General features: G+C 46.6%; 8 protein-coding genes across 8 annotated transcripts; 5 read left to right on the top strand and 3 right to left on the bottom strand.

Moving 5' to 3' along the window:
- Window positions 1-172: 172 nt before the first annotated feature.
- TREMEDRAFT_62019 (uncharacterized protein) lies at window positions 173-2,561 on the top strand (the record flags this gene model as incomplete). The annotated part of the gene is made up of 4 exons (XM_007004188.1): window positions 173-205; window positions 474-1,506; window positions 1,549-2,320; window positions 2,519-2,561. The coding sequence occupies 4 exons, from the start codon at window positions 173-175 to the stop codon at window positions 2,559-2,561; spliced, it is 1,881 nt and encodes a 626-aa protein (XP_007004250.1).
- Window positions 2,562-2,781: 220 nt separating this feature from the next.
- TREMEDRAFT_73779 (uncharacterized protein) lies at window positions 2,782-5,992 on the bottom strand. The gene is made up of 4 exons (XM_007004326.1): window positions 5,796-5,992; window positions 5,719-5,750; window positions 2,953-5,669; window positions 2,782-2,845 (listed from the first exon to the last, which is right to left on the bottom strand). The coding sequence occupies exons 1-4, from the start codon at window positions 5,840-5,842 to the stop codon at window positions 2,828-2,830; spliced, it is 2,814 nt and encodes a 937-aa protein (XP_007004388.1). The 5' UTR covers window positions 5,843-5,992; the 3' UTR covers window positions 2,782-2,827.
- A 175-nt stretch (window positions 5,993-6,167) lies between these two features.
- Window positions 6,168-7,927, top strand: TREMEDRAFT_43841 (uncharacterized protein; the record flags this gene model as incomplete). Its single annotated transcript, XM_007003955.1, has 8 exons — window positions 6,168-6,216; window positions 6,259-6,288; window positions 6,339-6,421; window positions 6,486-6,716; window positions 6,861-7,103; window positions 7,286-7,546; window positions 7,694-7,757; window positions 7,808-7,927. 8 exons carry the CDS (start codon window positions 6,168-6,170, stop codon window positions 7,870-7,872), a joined length of 1,026 nt encoding a protein of 341 aa, XP_007004017.1. The 3' UTR covers window positions 7,873-7,927.
- A 291-nt stretch (window positions 7,928-8,218) lies between these two features.
- On the top strand, window positions 8,219-10,894 carry TREMEDRAFT_56858 (uncharacterized protein; the record flags this gene model as incomplete). Its single annotated transcript, XM_007003975.1, has 7 exons — window positions 8,219-8,251; window positions 8,308-8,367; window positions 8,914-9,113; window positions 9,250-9,360; window positions 9,407-9,495; window positions 9,673-9,946; window positions 10,594-10,894. The coding sequence occupies 7 exons, from the start codon at window positions 8,219-8,221 to the stop codon at window positions 10,892-10,894; spliced, it is 1,068 nt and encodes a 355-aa protein (XP_007004037.1).
- Window positions 10,895-11,993: 1,099 nt separating this feature from the next.
- On the bottom strand, window positions 11,994-12,578 carry TREMEDRAFT_19608 (uncharacterized protein; the record flags this gene model as incomplete). The annotated part of the gene is made up of 3 exons (XM_007003748.1): window positions 11,994-12,127; window positions 12,297-12,359; window positions 12,500-12,578. Coding segments are annotated over 3 exons (276 nt in total), but the record flags the coding sequence as incomplete, so codon positions are not given.
- Window positions 12,579-13,449: 871 nt separating this feature from the next.
- On the bottom strand, window positions 13,450-14,493 carry TREMEDRAFT_43835 (uncharacterized protein). Its single transcript, XM_007003954.1, has 4 exons — window positions 14,320-14,493; window positions 14,007-14,206; window positions 13,790-13,933; window positions 13,450-13,670 (listed from the first exon to the last, which is right to left on the bottom strand). The coding sequence occupies exons 1-4, from the start codon at window positions 14,320-14,322 to the stop codon at window positions 13,601-13,603; spliced, it is 417 nt and encodes a 138-aa protein (XP_007004016.1). The 5' UTR covers window positions 14,323-14,493; the 3' UTR covers window positions 13,450-13,600.
- A 218-nt stretch (window positions 14,494-14,711) lies between these two features.
- Window positions 14,712-15,604, top strand: TREMEDRAFT_43832 (uncharacterized protein). Its single transcript, XM_007003953.1, has 4 exons — window positions 14,712-14,942; window positions 15,060-15,155; window positions 15,204-15,391; window positions 15,437-15,604. Exons 1-4 carry the CDS (start codon window positions 14,870-14,872, stop codon window positions 15,476-15,478), a joined length of 399 nt encoding a protein of 132 aa, XP_007004015.1. The 5' UTR covers window positions 14,712-14,869; the 3' UTR covers window positions 15,479-15,604.
- A 430-nt stretch (window positions 15,605-16,034) lies between these two features.
- TREMEDRAFT_29850 (uncharacterized protein) lies at window positions 16,035-18,822 on the top strand (the record flags this gene model as incomplete). Its single annotated transcript, XM_007003800.1, has 7 exons — window positions 16,035-16,615; window positions 16,844-16,948; window positions 17,015-17,095; window positions 17,142-17,211; window positions 17,378-18,279; window positions 18,474-18,540; window positions 18,724-18,822. The coding sequence occupies 7 exons, from the start codon at window positions 16,035-16,037 to the stop codon at window positions 18,820-18,822; spliced, it is 1,905 nt and encodes a 634-aa protein (XP_007003862.1).
- Between the last annotated feature and the right edge of the window lie 132 nt (window positions 18,823-18,954).

Below are 18,954 nucleotides of genomic sequence, written 5' to 3'. Positions count from 1 at the left end.
AGGATGATGATGGTTTGACTGGTAGATCAACAAGTCTGATAAGATGATTTGATCTTTTGTTACGTTGTTACGTTGGTAGAGAGGGGATGTAGGGTTTGAGTTGAAGAGAGGAAGTTGGAGGAATGATCCCTTTTCAACCTTACTATCTAGTCTTGTCAGTCTATGAGGAGAGATGGTCCTTCTTCAACCTTATTATCTAAGTCTTGTCAGTCTATGAGTAACACGAAGAGAGATTATACATCGAGACGTGGGAGAATCAGTTGAGAAGCTAAGAAATGAGAAGTCGAGAAGAAGGGACAAAGGGACAATATATGAAAAAGATTTTCCCGAGTTGTAGAAGGAAGGGTAGAAAAAAAAACACGAGACGGGATTGTTAAGTCGAGATGAGATTAGTGGCAATAAGATGGAAAAAGAGGGGGAAATGATGATGCGAGAAGGGATATGAGAAGAGTTGAAACAACTGACAAAAATAGACAATCACATTAACACTCCCACATCATTTAACGACGGATGAACTTGAAGAATTAGAAGATTTAACATTTGATCATTTCCTTTCACGTCAAACTCCAGATTCAAATCCAAATCCTACTCAAACTCAAACTTCCAATTCTTCCATTCCTGTTCGGATTCCTAAACATACGGAATGGCCAATATCTTTGAAAACTATGACTTCACAACATTTAGTACATCCTGGTGGTAATCAATTGAATAGAATGAATCCAAGGACTCGAGGTGGTGTTTCGAATATGAATGGGAAAGTTGCGTCGGCTGTTCGTGAGCGAGATACGCCAAGTGATGTCGGAAGAAATAAAGGAAAGCGAGATGTATCGAGCAGGACAGAACGGGAGGGGAGTACACCAAGTGAGAATAGAGGAAAGAATGAAACTAGAGATGGAACACGAAGAGACGATTCGGAACAAAAACAAAATAGTGTTTACTCATATTCAATAGATCCACCATCTTCAGAAACTTCCACTACCAAACCTTCCGTCATGCGTTTACGTGGTGGAGGGGAATATGAACTCGATCATGATATCAATAGATTTAAAGAAAAGATTGATCCTGTTAATTTGCCATTACCACCTTCTAGACCTAGTACGATAACGATGTCGGTTGGAAAACCTTCTATATCTGGTTCAGTGGGAAAACCTTCTGTTTCTGGATCAATGGGGAGACCTTCCATCTCTGAATCAATGGGGAAACCTTCCGTATCTGGATCAGTAATTGAACCAACGACAAAAACTCCGAAAGACGTACCGACCATCCTCGAAGGACTTCCAGCTAGGGTCATCCATGAAGAATCAAAACGTCCTTCGAAATCTTCCCCTTCGGTCGCCGAGACGAAAGTACCTTCAACAGGAAAAGCACCGTCATTACTTGAGTCAACACACAGGACTCCCCGCACTTTGTCCCCTGCGAATATCCCATTACCACCTTCACAAGCCAGTACGATACCCACAGCTTCTCGAGTAGGCAGTGTGATTGGTCATGTCGACAAGTCAGGAGGTAAGTCGAAATGTTCAAGTATAAAAACTGTTGACGTTCCAGGAACTCAATCAAAATCTCCAAGCGTTGCTCGGACAGAAAAGGGGATACCCGATCAACTTAAATCCGTTGCAGCCCCTCCGAGTCATATCAGCAAATCATCCACCAAAGCGGGAAGTGTAACACTCGTCGATCCTCCCCTCGGTGAAGGCGATATGACCTTGTTAGATTTCGCTGGAGGTAAGAAATCCACATCATCGACTATACTTCCTAAATCTATCGTTCCTGCGAAAGGTCTTGAAGGAACCGTGAAGGATGCTACGTCTTCCAGACCTCCATCGGTGGTTAATGATGAGAGGAAATATGGTGGATCGACGAAAAGTGGACTTGTCATTAAGGGCGAGGCAAAGTCTACGACGTCAATAAAACCTCTTCCTAATGTGGATGGTACGGCAAAATCTGTGATGTCAGCTAAACCTGACCGAGGGACAAGTCTGAAACCACCACAAAACACTCCTTCACAAACCCAATCCCAACGAGGAGAACGAAGAATAACGACGACCTCCAAACGGGAAGAGAACGCAGAGAAGAGAGAAGAACTGAAAACACCTACCAAAACACTTCCCCTTGATCCAAATCATTCATTACCCACTCCACCTTTATCAACCAAAACAGCACATACTGGCTCTTCACATTCTTCTCGTCAGGTAGTGGAAGAATTCACTACACTCGAAGTTTCACTCAAGGCCGAATGGGATGAAGAGACCTTGGGCACGGCAAGGATCAGAGAATTGGTTTGGACTTGTTTGACGGAATTGGAGTTGATGGCTAGGCGGTGAGTCGTTTTGATTGGAATATGTCTCATGCCCCAGTCTCCTTAGTCTGTGAACATACTTCACTTTATCGTACTGGTAATTAGTCAAGTTGATCATGTGTGATTGTTGTATTCATATTCGCAAGTATGACTGTTCATTCTTTGGTATTCCACGTGTGAGGGATGAAGACGTATGATGGGTGTGGGACTGATTTTTAGGTTGGACGAGAAATGCGTGGTTCCTGTTGACACAGAAGGATGATTGGAGGTCGATCACGATCCAAGGTTCGTGAGATATGAATGGGGATAGAAATAGGGTTGAAGGGAAAGACTTTGTTACTTGCATTGATGATTGATATGATGTTCAGTAAGGCAGATAGTTGTTCAGCTATTGATTGCCCTGTACTTCAGCATGTGAGAGAAACGTAGGATACTGCGATAATTATGAATTTGGAATAAGTACCGAAAACAGGAAACGAGATGAGATCAAACGACGTAGTGACATTTCTCGAACCGATGCTATATGCTCTACGACGATCCATTTACCTGTATATCAGTCATGACCATTGCTCACATGTCCCGACAACGACCTCATTTGATCGAATTGAGGATTTTAAGGTCGAAGCAACGTACAAAGATCAAACTCGACTTACTTTATTCTTCACCTGAGTTAAGAATTGAGCATAACTTCCCATTTTATCCATCCTATCCTCAATTAAACAACTCAATGCCCAACTTCTCAAAGCCGGTTCAGCATCACTCTTCACCACATATAAATGTTGTCTATACACTCCTCTTCTCAATTCCCTTGTCTTAGCCACAATGTTGTTCACTCTTTGATTAAACGGATTGTCCAACACCGGCAAAGTATATTTACCACCTGTCAATTCGGCGTAAGAAGGAAGATCAAATACGTCCTGAATCAATCTAGGTACGGCTTCATGTCCGACCCACAAAAACATGTTTTGGCCATCTTCAATGAAGAACAACCCATGTCTTTCCAAACGCTCCGAAGTCAGGTTGAGTGCGGGAGGAAGTACCATATGACCATCTGGACCGACTGTCCCCGCGTCGGGTGACATGTTGTGCAAGGAATAAAATATCGGGTGAATGTACGGGATGAGGGATTGACAAGGTAATGTTGTCAGGAGCGCTTGAGCGTACGAACGTAAATCCGGTGGAATGGAAACACCTTCTCGTAAACCAACATGTTTGACTAATCCGCACATCAATAATGGCAAGAGTTTTAGGTTATCAGGAACGGCGAGTTGAGCGGAAGCTCCAGCGGAGGAAGTTACTTGATTCTTGAATACGGTGAGCATGTCGGAAAGTTTGTTGATGATGAGATTACGAGCATCGTCCAATGAAGAAGTCATAGATTTCTCCACCGATTTTGAGACGAGATACGAGGCGATGGCGATTTGATCGGCTGAACCGTACATCTCGGCAATTGAATCGGTCGTGGGCATGGCTTGAGTGATAACCCTAATTCGACGTTCGCCGAAACATGTAGTGTGAAGAACAGCGGTTTGAATCACTACGGTGGTGGCCTTGACGTCATCTTCTAGCTGAAGTTCAATCACGTAGTTTTGGTCCATGGGTACCACGGGTAAAGCGAGTAGATCGGTGGAACGGATGAAAAAGTTCCCGTGGAAAGCTGCCAGACGTATTCCACGGGTCGCACGAACTCGGATGACAGCTTCAAGTCCAATGGGCATGGAAAGAACTCGACCGAATTCAGTGGCAAATTTGATGGCGTCTTCTGATCGAGAAGCGTTGAATCCAGGATAGAGATATGTTTGTCCTGCAGTATATCGAGGGAGACAGGAGAGTGTGGCGACATCGGTATATGAAGCGGAGAAGAGAAACATGTCGACAGCTACCTGCTGCTTTGAACATTCGATAGCAAAGGTCTTGTACCAGCTCGAAGCGGCGTTCAGCAGAGAACTCTCTTTGCTCGTCCCCAGAAGTTTTGGATCATCACGAGCTTTGAGTGCGCCTTCACCCAGAGAGGGAAGACAGGAAGTAAGAGCAATGATCTTACCTCCTATCTTCCCTATAAGCTGATGAGCTGCCTGAAGTGCGGAACCAAGCGCATTGCCAACTTGAGGTTCTTGGAACATGTCACTCAATCTGCCCAGTAACGTTTCGATCGCCGGTCGACTCTCGGTGAGGTTGACCAACAAGTCCACAGGTTTTGGTAGGAACACATCGGTGAGATCTGAAACGACCAACATCGATGCTTCTGTTGAACCGGGCGGCAAAGACATGAAATGTAAGCTTGTCGATACGGCGATGATGGCGATTTTGGTCCGTTTGTCGGCATTGGGGAGGTTATCCAGATTTTCAAGTATGGTACGCGCGGCGGTAGCCACCATCCCAGACTGTACGGCTGATTGTGAGACATCGATGACAAAGGCGTAGACGGGTGGTTGAGGTGGTCTGACCATGTATTCGGTCGGGGCGATATACTCCACAACAGCATGATTGAGTTCTTTCCGACCCCATCGATCGGCCGGTTTATTTTCACGTTGGTCCCAATCAAATAACTGAGGAACCTCGTTACTCAATCCGCACATACAACACTTCCACCTGTTCCCCCCCTCGATGAATGTGACGAACGGGTTGATGTATGCTCTGCATCGTCTGCATCGAGCGATGACAGAATCTTCCACCACTGGAACAGGCATATCATCATCTACTTCTCTGACACTGCGATAAGGCGCCAAGACGAGTGCGAGGGGGAGTTTCGATTTGTTCAACAGGGATTGTGTAGTGGGCATGGCGGCGAGGGTGCATCGTTGATAGGAGGGATCAGGCTGGATGTGAGGGGATTGTGTGACTGCGGCATTGGGAGCGAGAAGAGCTGCAGGTGGAGGAGAATCGAGTCCTCGAACGTCGGGTTGCATTCCAATTAGGTTGACGGTTTGTATAGAGTGTAACTGTTTCTGATCGCCATACGTCGCACCTGCTCTATATCCCATTTGCATATTTTGAAATTGGTTGGTCATCTGGTCGACTCCCTTTTCTTGAGGATATGCGGGTTGTTGACCGTATGCAGGTTGTTGAAATTGTCCCTGAGGTATCTGAGCCTGTTGGACGTCCGCCATACCAGGTGTGAAAAACTGAGGCGCGACATGGGTTTGGTCGCCGTATCCAGGGGCGAGAGGTTGAACAGGAGGGGGCTGATCGTACCCTCCTCCAGCGTACATTTGTTGTATTTGAGCGGTCGGATAGTGCCTTCTACCTGGACGGGACACAGGAGCGGGGGCAGGGGCTGGAGCTGGAGCTGAGGATGAGGTGGAATGATGGGAAGTAGGATAGGAAGGTTGCGTGGGTAGCTCCCATTGAGCTTGACCGGTAGACTGATCTGAGAGTCAGTAAGGTGAAAGGTGAGACATGGAGGAGAGAGAACGGACCTATGTATATGTAGGCACTAGATTGAGCATCCCTTGTTCGTCAGCATGAGCTATCTATGCAAACTTAGGGAACTCACCAGCGAGCTTCCCACCCTTGAGGGAGGTTGAGAGGTTCCGAGCTCATTTTGATCGTCTCCTGTTTGAGTCAAGCGAGAAGTATGAGAAGAGGGAGGGTGAGAGAGCTTTCAACACTTCAGTAGTGGGGCTACAGTGGGCCAGTATGAGAGAAGATGAGGATGGTGTAGGAGTAGGAGAGGAATGGTGCTCAGTTGCCAGTTGCCAGTTGCCAGTTGGAGGGGGGTTTGTCTATGACGTGTCAGTCACTGGGTGTATCGGCAATTCGGCATTATAGCCGAGTGGTGTTTTCCCTCCCACCTCCTCCACGTCGAGCAGCGACGGACGAGTAGCGAACAGCGACCTACATATAGCTTTGTTTCACTAGGTCAAGCATGCAGCAAACCAGTCTACTGGCTCATCGACATGCTGATCTCATAACACGTGAGCCGCAAGACTCTTGTGTGTCTTTCAACTGACAGTCAGATTTAACGTACGATTTCTACGGCGAGCGATGTCAGTCGTTCAACCATACTGAGTGAGATACAGTGCTGACGTTCTGACAGTAGCTACTTGTTCCGCAGATCAAAAGATCAAACTCTTTCATCGTTCATCCGAAGGAACCTGGGACCTGGAGACTGAATGGAAGGTATGTCTATCTCATTTAACCCCCTTTCATCCCTTTCAAACCAAATACGAAATTGACAGGTCAGGCTCATGACGCCCCCATCATCAAACTTTCCTTCGCTCATCCTTCTCACGGTAGTCTACTCGCTTCTTGCTCCCATGATCGGACTATAAGAATATGGGAAGAACCTTCTCCCAGTCAAGTCGCACAGGCAAAAGATGGAAGATGGGTCGAACGGGGTGTATTGACGGATGCTAAGGGAAGTGTGAAAGCTGTAGAGTTTGGTCCCAGTAGTCCAAACTATGGTCTTCGTCTGGTAAGTCTTTGTCATCCTTACTTCTATTGGTCCCGTCAATTATCATTTACCCCTCATTTCTTTCTCGATTCTGTCACAGGGACTGCATGTCAAGAGGGAGATAGACTGATCATCTGATATCATGGGTGGAACACTTATGGAAAGGCATCAATAGCTACAGATTCGTATCTTCGTATTCACTCTTCTCTTGATCCTTCACTAAACGATTGGTCATTATCACATGACATTCATATTCCTTCCCTTCTCCCAAGCTCACCGGAAGAGTCACAAGCCGATGGAGCAAGCACGAACGAGTTGGCTTTTGGTGGTTGGGGCTTGAGTTGGTGTAAAGAGAGGTGGTGGGGAAATATCATTGCCGTGTTCGCAGGAACGAGTCCTGTTGTCAAAGTGAGTTTGGTCACCCATCTTTCGCGCTCCCCTGGTCACACAAATCCAGCCGCTATACGGTAACTCCCGTGTCATGCCTCTTTTGTCTTCTCTGTATATGCGGTTTCTTGCGTGAGGGACAATTGACCTCCGCTCCATTGATGTTTCCCTCTTTGAGCAGGATAAGGGAAGCTAACTCTTAGATCATCATCCTCGACCCCACACCCACTTGCGTGCTACGTATTACCCCACCATCCACTTCATCCCTCACTAGTCTCTCCTGGGCCCCGAGCTGCGGGAGAAGCTATCATCTGCTAGCTACTGGAGCCAGGGATGGGACGGTGAGAATATGGCGTGTGGATCCTCCTGAGAGTGACGGTGAGCCGAACGGGAGGAAAGATGAGTGGAAGTGTGAATGTGTGGGAGAGTTTGGTAGAGGAGGGGCTAGAGTCGGCATGGTGGATGTGGGTTCCTCCAATGTTCTCCCATCCCTACGCCCCGCCCCCCTCCTCCCCTCTCAAAGTTCAGTACATGCAGATGGACCATCAATGGGTCTGATTCTTGACGAGAGCTCATCGAGATACCAAGTACAAGTGACACGCTAATGACAGTGGAATCTGGCCGGTACGATGCTGACCACGTCCGACGACGATGGTGTCATTCGGATATTCAAACGTACGCTGTTCCTCTTTTTCTCTCTTATATTTGATGCTGATATGTCGCAGCTACATATGCGAAAACATGGAAGCTGTTAGGGAAATTGACAGCGGAAGAACCAGAAGAGACATGAATTGTAGCATGTAGCTGCTATATAGCAGGAAGGAATATGCATCTTTGTCGGTTGTAATCGGCTGTTTCCCCGGATTTCCCCACAAAATACCAATATGACGGAATCAAAATCGCTCCTCTATCCGGTTGGGGTGGAATGTTTCGTCAAGCTTTCTTTCTCCCACACCCTAAATCTTTCAAATCCACTATCTCCTCCTATCCTTTTACTCCCAAATCTTCTTTTCATACTGCTTATCTGTAAGTCTCGGCTAGTTGATTTTTCATACATATACCCATAGTCTATGATCTCACCGTCTTCATCCTTATCTCTCTTTTCGTTTGTAGCTAACTAGCAAGAAGAAGAAATCATGTCACCAAACGGAGCACTTTCTTTCCTCCCTGTGAGTCCCCAGTCTAGAGTATTCACGAGATACAAAGAAAAGATATTGACAGATAGCCTGGAGTCATCACGGGAGACAACGTCAGGAAACTATTCGAATATGCTCGTGAAAATAAAGTAGGTTCATTGCTTCAACACCCTCACCATATCCCTCTCAACTTAAGCGGGACCTCATGTCGACAAGGAAACTTGCTGCGCATTCTGTGAATCTGTATACACAATGACCTCACTCCGTCCTGCCCCATGTCGTTCTCTCGCTTGACTGCGACGTTAGATTTATAGGGTCATGATGCAAGACCATGAGAAAGTGGCACTGAACGCAGCCACGTGCTTCCGTATCATTGGTCATCAATTGATGGTTTTGCTGACTGAACAGTTTGCTATCCCCGTAAGCCATTATCAAAGTGGTGATACTTCATACTGACCCTGTTTCTTTTCGTTTGATAGGCTATCGTGAGTTATCAAACCCTCCTGCTTCCCCTCGCTTTCCACTGTATACATTCTTCTTTATCTTCTCACCAGAACTAAGCGCCCTTCATCGTGGTCCTCTTTCTGTCACCCTCACCCCACCTGGGCTGCTATAGTACAAACACTGCTTCATGATTACATGCGAAAAGGTCCAAGCTAGACGTGAAACGTAGTTTCCCTGCTAACGCTTGACAGAACGTAACATCCTCTTCTGTCGTCAACGGTGTACTTGAGGCCGCCAGAGATATCAAATCCCCTATTATCCTTCAAGTCTCTCAGGGTGGTGCAGCCTTTTTTGCCGGTAAAGGTCTGGCGAATGGAAACCAAGAAGCTTCCATTGCTGGTGCTGTTGCTGCCGCTCACTTCATTCGGGCTATCGCTCCCAGCTATGGAGTGTGAGTGTTTATCACTTCTTTGGTCATCTCCATCTCCATCTCCATCTCCATTGACTTTCATGTCTCGCATCTTCATGAGCTGTTATCAAGGGATCTAAAACGTTAAGGGGGAAAAGAATTGATCGCTGACGATCAGCCCCGTCGTACTCCATTCCGACCACTGTGCCAAAAAGCTGCTGCCGTGGTACGATGGGATGCTCGACGCCGATGAGGCCTACTTCAAGGAGCACGGCGAGCCTCTTTTCTCGTAAGTCGATGATCAGTTGAAGTGCGACGTTGAGACTAATGCGCAGATCTCACATGCTCGACTTGTCAGAGGAGAGCAAGGCCGAGAACATTGAGATTTGTGAAAAGTACTTCGCCCGCATGGCAAAAATGGGAAGTGAGTCTTGATTGTTTCGATCGTACTAGGGGATCATACTGTATCCGTCCATTTTCCTGACACATGTGTCTGTCTCAACGTCCCTCCTTCTTCCAAACCCGTCGTAATCCACGGAGAGAACATTGGGAGAACTGAAGTCTCTCCTGACGTACCGCATGTTGCTTCTGCTGACATCAGTCTGGCTCGAAATGGAGATTGGTATCACTGGTGGGGAAGAAGACGGTGTAGACAATACCGGTGTCGATAACGCCTCCCTCTACACCCAACCTGAAGACATCTACGACGTCTACTCTGCCCTCTCGAAGATCTCGCCAAACTTCTCTATCGCCGCCGGCTTTGGTAACGTTCACGGTGTGTACAAGCCCGGTAACGTCAAGCTCAGACCCGAGCTTCTGGGTATGCACCAAGAGTACACCGCCAAGCAAATTAGCAATGGGGATGCTAAGCCTCTGTGAGTGTCTTGCTCTCACTGTCCGATCAATAAGTGCCGTGTGGAAGCTGGTCACTCTGTATGATTACGTCCTCATTTCCTCCTTATCGCTCACAATCTGTGCTCTCCGTTCGATTCATGTCTAAGTCTTGGATGTGTCACCCTTCCTGAACCCTGATATCCCACCCGCTACCCATATGACAGTGCCCGGTGTTCCTATATGAGCAACCGAGGCGATCCGGTCAGCGAAGAATCAACTCCACACACGGCATTTAGAACTTGCTTTTCCTTTCCGTTCGCCTCATCTTGATCGGTGGGGGCGTCTTGTCCCTCTGAGCCCCTTTGGGCTGGTTGGACGAGACGTGGACGTGGCAAAGGAGGTGACAGAGCCTTGTGACATTTTGTATACTCTCTGATCCTTTACATCATTCCCGTTTTCAACTTACTTCTATCTCCATTCCGTATCTTTCTTCACTCGAGCCCTTGTCTGTCCCCTTTTCATCAATGGGTTCCTGATCCCCTTCACCTGATTCGTCCTTTCTGATCTCGCCCAATGGAGACCATTCTTCCGATGCGGAGACGAACTGGTCTTTCAAAAAGGTTGTCATGGGTAGTCATATCATCAGCGTATCTCTAGAATACGAGAGAAAACCTGATCTGACTACCAGGTTCTTAGTCTTCCACGGTGGTTCAGGATCTACCAAAGAAGAAATCGCTACCGCCGTATCTAACGGTGTAGTCAAGATGAACGTTGATACCGATACACAATGGGCGTATCTCTCCGGTGTTCGAGATTTCGTTTTGAAAAAGAAAGATTATCTTTTGACTCAAGTTGGGAATCCCGATGGAGCTGATAAACCTAATAAGAAGTATTATGATCCCAGAGTATGGGTCAGAGAAGGGGAGAAAGTTTTGGCGGAAAGAGTTAAAGAAGCTTGTAAAGATTTAGGTAATGAAGGAAGGTGTTGATTATGAACCCTTCCCCTCCTTTCCATTCATTCTCACATCTCTGATTATTCGCTCTTGATCCATCTCCCTGACGCTCTCTGTTCCTACGATGCGAGTTCCACTTAGTATGTTCATCTTTCCGAGATAGAACCTGAGTCATGACGCTTTGTGGGAGAGAGATGAAGTGGGATGGAAAATAGAGTTGATGTTTGATAGTGGGTGGAGAAGGAATGGTATGCAATTTCTGAAAGTGATCGACTGACTTGAGACTGACGGATAAGACAGGTTGACTCATTTTGACATGGCTTCACCACTCAGGCTTCCCACTTCAGTTCACCTCTTCATTTCACTACATCAGTCTTTTGAAACAACCATGTCGCGCTGATGAGAAGAGGATACAACGATCGCCCATGAGACATCGCTCACACTGACCCGGGGGGGTTGCTCCACGGACGAAAGGTTATGGTTCAAGAATCATCCGCCGATGACCAATCACGGGATGTATCCCTGCGTGCTGACTCTACTGACAAGCAAGCGGATTAGAGTGAGAATTGAACATGCATGAATGACAATTGATATGAAATGACAGAGCCAACTTGACCGACATGATGATGCGATATACAGACATGATCCGATTTGGTTATACAAAGCGAGTGAAGATCCGAAATACACTACAACGAAGCGCCAGCGCTTATAACCGATTGGAAGGCAAAGTCGGATCAAACTGCTATCAGTGACTGTCTTCCTCACCACATTGATTCCCACTTCTTCAGCTTTCATTCTTCACTCTATCATCCACTCTATCATCCACTCTATCATCCACTCTATCATCCACTCTTCCATCGTTTACATTCATAAATTGCGGATAATGTGACAACCCAGATTCTCAATACGTCTCGGTAGAACCCCCAACAGACTGAACAGAGGGATAAATCTCGCGATGATCCATTCGGACTCCCCGAACGAAGCAGAAAGGGAAAATCGACTCACCCTCTAGGGAATACGATTCATTCACTGGCTTCACCTCCCTCCTTTTACTACTCGTCGACATTTTCGATTTCGACGATACTGATACCCCAGTCGAGACGGATCCTTGCGTAGCTCCTCGTTTGTTACCGCCAGGAAGAAGGAATTGGTTTATCGCCGGCATGACCCCGCCTTGAGAGATGGTGACGTCTTTCAGTAGTTGATCAATCTCTTCGTCATTCTTGATGGCCAGCAGAAGATGACGAGGTTGTATTCGACTTTTTTTATCTGTTCGTTATTCTCTTTTCACTTAATCTTCCTCATCTGGTTCTGTTACGGTAATCATTCTCTTCTGTATTTCGACGACTGAAAACGCCTTTGACATTCGCTCATTTACAGTATATGGATCAAACAAGTTGTTGCTCAATTTGGAGTGTGTAGATTGATGAGTACTTACTATCACTAGCGGCATTTCCAGCCAGCTCGAGGACTTCAGCTGTCAGGTATTCTAGTACGGCGGCTGTCAAGGTAAAGCGAAACAATTAGATATGGAAGGAGATTTATTCGACGTGAGAGGAATAAGGAATTATGAGTCAGGGAAGATAATTGCATACGGATATATCGTTAGTTGTTTCTCAAGCGAAGATTATTCAGACTCACCTAGATAAACACCAGCTCCGACTCCCACACGATTACTATAATGACCATTCTTCAAATGACGAATGACACGATTGACGGGAACTGAAGATCAGTGATGATCATGTTTTCCGAGTGAACAGAGACTAAGTTTATGTGTGATGAGATAAGATGAATTGAAGGCCCAGCGAGTATGAGGGTAGAATGTAAATCACTGGAGAAGAAGAACGAAGGGAATACGATGACTCACATGTCACACCAGCTTTAGCAGACTTATTCTTTCCTTTCATTCGATTGTTCTTGATACCGCTTGAGGGAGTGATTGGCATTATGTTTCTTTCTAATCTTTAGGAGAACCATAGTGGTAGAAGATACATGTCGACTTACCTGATCGGTCGGTCTGAAAAACGAATCCGTATCAATAGTTGAGCGGGCAGAGACGAGTTTAGGTTGGGTTAGGTGAGAGATGATATGGTGAAGTGTGAGGATCCCGGATGGTAATTGAAGACAAGGTGAAAGAAAGAAAGATGAGAAGTGAGAATAGATTAAGATGAGAGGAAAGAAAGAGAAGAGGGTAAGAGTGTTAGAAGAAGAGAAGAGTATTCGTAGGGAAAACAGGCTCGGAACACGACTTTGCACAGACCTCTTGTAGAAGCAGCGGCGCACGGACATCTTGTACATCTTGTACAGTAGAAGCGAATGATGTCGCGTCGTACCCACCACCACTGGCCACTGGTCAGCATGTTGTAAGTATCATGGAAGGTGTTACGAGTGGACACAGGTGTTGACAAAGCTGGTACATTCCGAGCTGGGAGCTTATAGGGAAATTGAATGACAGAAAACGGTTAGTCGAGACAACACATCAGTCGAAAATGATCGACTTTTTCTAGATACTACAAGCCAAGTGATCAAAAAAACGTCGCAGCTGGTCATGGAACTTGTGTGAGGATCATTACAGCCGTCAGTAGCAGAGTAAAGCGACAAAAGAGAATTCATCTCAAACATGATAGAGCGAAAGCGAAGAAAGAATTGTACCCGTCGAACCGGAGATAGGACGACAAGCAACTACGAAACGACCACACAGACCCCAACTTCCTACACTAGGCTATACACTGATCGAAACGCCTATTTGGACGAAGAGAATTTGGTGACCGACTTGGTACCCTCAGAGATGGCGTGTTTGGACAATTCACCGCTGCAAATGTCAGCGAAATCCTCTAACGCAGCCATGCATGAGTAAGTGATGTTCGTAGTGATGAGGGATTTTATGAGAAGGGTGATGAGGGAGGATCGAGAAGGAAAGAGTTTACTCACGGAAGGATAAGACGGACGGCGGTTTGGATCTCACGAGAAGAGATGGTAGACTTTTTGTTGTAAGACGCGAGCTTAGAAGCTTCTGATGCAATACGCTCGAAAATGTCGCTAACGAAGGAGTTCAAGATAGCCATGGCTTTGTTACTGTTTGATCAGCCCTGTCTTGTCGGTAGCGAGACGAGAGAGACTTAAGGTTGCGGAAGGAACGAGGACTCACGAGATACCAGTGTCGGGGTGGACTTGCTTCAACACTTTGTAGATGTATGTAGCATAACTTTCCACTCTCTTCTTGCTGCCTCGCTTCTTTCCACCTTCTTTAGGTGCAGCCGCGGTTTTCTTGGCTGGGACTTTGGACGCGGCGACGGGGGCTTTGCTAGCTGTGGAAGCGGGAGCTTTAGCGGCTACTGACTTGGGGGGCTGTATGTCAGCGGAAGTTCAATCATCGACGCGAATATCCACGAACATCTGAAGGTATCGGATTGGGAGGGGAGAAGAAGTGGCAAGGTGTGAGAAGAGGAGGGAAGACATACCATGTTGATAAGATGGAAAAGTTGGTTGAAGTTGAAGAGGTTGAAAGTGTTGTAAAAGACGACTGAGTGGATGAGAAATGAATGGGAAGAAAGTAGGGACTTTAATGTATCTCTTGTAGACGTGAGTTGAAGCAAAGGAAATAGAGTCAACACCAACAAAGAACGCCCTTACTCTCTTCTCAAAGGTTGCACAGTGCACACCATCACCAGGGGAAAGAAACCGCCGCGTCGCAACCCACGGTTTATTCATACACGTCACTCTTTTTCCATTCGATGACGCGTCTTCTTTTGAAAAAGTGTACACGTCACCTTTAAAGATTACCCCTTTGAGCGCGTCACCTAGAATGAGAGCTCGGTTGTATACTTTGTCCTTGCTCTCTACCCTGGGTGTTTACAACGTAGCATATCTCTTTCATCCAAGCGATACCTATCACAATCCCTTAATACTTAAATCGGTTCATCCACTTCATCCCACCCATTCAAGTTCTTTTCACTCTCACGACTTTATTCTAACAACTTCCAACCAACAACCAACCACCAAATCTTCACAATGTCTTCAGGCGGCAAAGGTAAAACCTCTGACTCCAAGTCCACTTCTCGTTCTTCCAAGGCTGGTCTTCAATGTGAGTTTCGACTTCTGTCTCCCGCCCTACCCCTTTCTACCTCCTACCCTGCTCTCGCCTTCGACTCTCGTATCTCGAAGCCCGTTACCGTAGGAAGAATCGATACTTACGTCTCAGTCCCAGTCGGTCGTATCCACCGTAAATTGAAGCGCGGCAACTACGCCCAACGTGTCGGTGCCGGTGCCCCCGTTTACCTCGCTGCTGTCCTCGAGTGTGAGTCGACTCCTTTTGCTCTATACTTCACAAATGCTAAGACGTCAGACCTCGCTGCTGAAATTCTTGAACTCGCCGGTAACGCCGCTCGTGACAACAAAAAGACTCGTATCATCCCTCGTCACCTCCAACTCGCCGTCCGTAATGACGAAGAGCTCAACAGGCTTCTCGGACAGGTAACCATCTCTCAAGGTGGTGTCTTGCCTTACATCAGCCCCGAGCTCCTCCCTTCCAAGGTGAGCTTTCAATATCTGATCGATTTGATCATTGCTGATGTTTAGACTGCCACCGGCAAGAAAGGCAAAGCGTCTCAAGAGGTTTAAGTGGGGCAAAGCGTTCGGTAGGAGTTTGGGGATGTGGTTTCGTAAATGTGCTCTTTGTACCTTCGTTTTCGCTACTCTTCTTATGACATCGTGTTCGATGCATTCTTCGGTTTTAACTTAATCTGATTGCCATGCTCTGCCAACAATGCGATCTATGACATGAGTCTTCGTCGGGCTGGCATTTGTTCATGGTCAGCCTTCACGTACTGACCACCGTCAAGCGGCCAGCGTAACATCAGCGATTGAAGGTCGAAACCCCCCTCACCGATCTCGAGAGAAGTTGCACAATGATACTTCTTTGGTCCTTGAAGAGCCAAGTAACAGGTTGCATTCTGCATACACCCTCTCGTTGGTGTGAATCCATGAGTTGCACACACGTCGGATTACTCCATGTGTATTCATAGTCATTGTCAAGCTACGATGACGTTTACGAAGACTTTGTAAGGGGGATTTAATCACGTGACTTGGACAGCGATATATCCACGTCATCTTCTCTCGAAAAGTTGCTTCCTCCCAATTCACCCTTTCAATCCTCTCCACCTATAGTCTCACAACGATGGACCGGCTCATTTCTTCTTCCCTTCCTAGCTCCAGCAAATCATCCCACAAACAAGCACATCAAAAACGATCAAACAATCATGAGGTAGACGCTTCTTTACATTCCATCTTACCCCGCACTCAACTCCCTTCTTCCTTACATCTATCCCTAGACAGTGATCCTCCTCCCACCGCATCTTCCAACCCACAAAGATCGGCAAATGCCTCTTCCAGATCGAACATCACTGATCACTCTCATCAATCTAGAAAAGAATCCGTGAAGAAAGCGACCCCCAATGCTGCCGTCCCACCTCATATAGCCCGTATCCCCGACAAAAAGCTACGTGCAAGGGTGTACAAACAAGATCTTTCTGCTAAAGTCGCCAGGAAAGAGAGACAAGAAGTAGATGAATGGATAAACGCCCCTCTTGCTGGAGGAGCGGGAGGTATAGAGGTTGATGAAGAGGAAGGTGAGAGGACTTGGAGGGTTGGACAAGGAGAGATCGTTCAGGAGGTAGGGGTACAAAGTGGTAGAAAACGATGGGACTTGAAATTGGAGGGAATGGGAGAGTATAAGGTGGATTATACCAGGAATGGGAGGTACGCTTGATTTCTCTCCCTACATTCACATTCACACTCACACATCACTCGGGTATGCGCTATCTGCAGAAATTGTTACGCAGTGTGGACCACACAAGCCATTCATGGTTAAGCTCGTAACTCCTGCCCTTCAGATTTTATTGGTGTTTTACATCATCATAAAATTATGGCTGTGAGATCAGCCATGTCTGACCGCTCGATACGTCATGAGAACCCAGCTCATTACAGACATCTGGCTATAGCTTCTAGTCTCGGACATGTGGCCACATTCGACTGGCAGAGTGGTAAACTTCATTCGGAGATACAATTGCGAGAGTCCGTCAGAGACATCAAGTAAGTTTTGCATCAACTTGCTTTGTGTGACGTCCATATTTTGTGATAGGTCGAGGCTGATGGAAGGTTCTTACATTCCGAAGCGTTTTATGCTGTGGCTCAGAGGAAGTATGTATATATCTACGATCAAGATGGAGTGGAAGTACAGTGAGTGTCCTCGCGAAAAATCATGTTGGACTTGCTGAATATGTAGCAAGTTGAAACAACATACTGATCCGACTCATTTGGAGTTTTTACCGTATCATTATCTGTTGGTCTCCGTCGTGAGTGGTCTGTCTTACGCCCTGCTCCCCTTTCGTAAGCCTCACCATCCTTGCGCTCTCTCTATTCATACCCGAGGAGCTCGTCGAGATCGTTGTGACCAGGATGATGTCTTGCACTGGCATCGGTGGTGTAAGAGGAGGGAATTGTGACTTGATTGACAACCAGGGCCACGCGGGCTACCTCAAATATCACGACACCTCCACCGGAATCCTTCTCACTCAAATTTCCACTCGTCTCGGTTCTCCACCTTCCATTACACAAAACCGTCAAAGCGCTATCATTCACCTCGGTCATTCCAACGGTACCATGACCCTCTGGTCCCCCAATCTTACCACTCCTCATGTCAAACTTCTTGCCCACCGTGGTCCAATAACATCCATAGCTGTCGATCCCTCTGCTTCATCGGCAGGTCGATACATCTCCACATCCGGTCTTGATGGTGAAGTCAAATTATGGGATGCTAGAATGTGGGGAAAACAAGTCCGATCTTGGAAAATGCACAACTCCCCCACTTCTTTATCATATTCCGATAGAGGAGTCTTAGCGGTAGGTGGGAAATCAGGTGTAACAACATTTAGAGATGTGATAGCGGAAGGAAACAGACCTTATCTCACCCTTCCTCTTCCTTCTCTCACAGCCAATTCTGTGAGGTTCTGTCCTTTTGACGATGTACTCGTGGTGGGTCATCAGAAAGGGGTTTCTAGTCTTTTGGTTCCAGGAGCTGGAGAACCAAACTTTGATTCTGCCGAGGCGGACGTGTTTGAGACATACACCAGAAGAAGGGAGAGAGAAGTGAGAGGTGTTTTGGAAAAGATAAGACCGGAATTGATCACTCTTGACACGGAGTTTTTGGGTAAAGTGAGGGATGAGAAGAAGGGTACTTTTGCGGAAAGGGAAGCGAGAAGTTTCAGACAGTTGAGTAGGAGAGAGAGGTTGAAGTTGGAAGGGAAAGCGGATGAGGACGAGGGTCAAGTGGAGGAAGATGATGAGATGGAAGATGAGGATGATGGGGAAGAAGGTGGAGGAAGTGGGAGTGAAGGGAAAGAAAGGAAGAAGAAGAAAATGAGGTGAGTAGAGTTGCACTTCGACCGATCTTCGACCTTCATCTCTGCGCGGTGTCAAATCCTCTCCTGTTCCTCTGTCTCATCAGTTTACCAGTCTCGATCGAGCGCTGTTCTTTCGTTTCTTTCCTAGACAGTAGGATACTTGAACATTTTCATCAGTATAAAGACAGATACAGTGATATGGAACTTACGAATAGGGGTAAAGGAGGAAGTATGAAACGATACTTGGCCAAGAAACGAAAGAATGTCATTGATCCTTCTCTTGTAAGTTCTGTTTCTTCTCATTTTCCTTCCTCTCTTCTATTTCCTGCCAATCCCTCCTTGTACACATGGAGATGGACCCCGTCTGAGGATTTGACATACCATACGACAATCTGATTTCCCTGTATGATTTGAGATCTCTCTCCTGTTTTGAGATGTAATACCGTACCGTAATCTGACGAACAGCTTGCGATGCGCGCAAAGGTCGCAGCTCAAAAACAAGTGGAAGAATCTAAGAAACGTTCTGCGAGTAAGGAGACGGGAGCTTTATCGCGATTTGGATAGTGATCATTGTTGTATTTTCATTGGCAATTCTCGTAATCTGTATCACCATGACGCGTTCCTGCAATGCATCTCCATATCATTCCCGTGGTATCATACTTCTGACGTTGAACCATTAGCATTACTGGAATATCT

This window comes from Tremella mesenterica, assembly GCF_000271645.1.
Source record: "Tremella mesenterica DSM 1558 unplaced genomic scaffold TREMEscaffold_4, whole genome shotgun sequence".
Taxonomy (NCBI): Eukaryota; Fungi; Basidiomycota; class Tremellomycetes; order Tremellales; family Tremellaceae; genus Tremella; species Tremella mesenterica.
The sequence above is the reverse complement of the archived record's forward strand: the minus strand, read 5'-3'. Positions and strand labels throughout refer to the sequence as shown.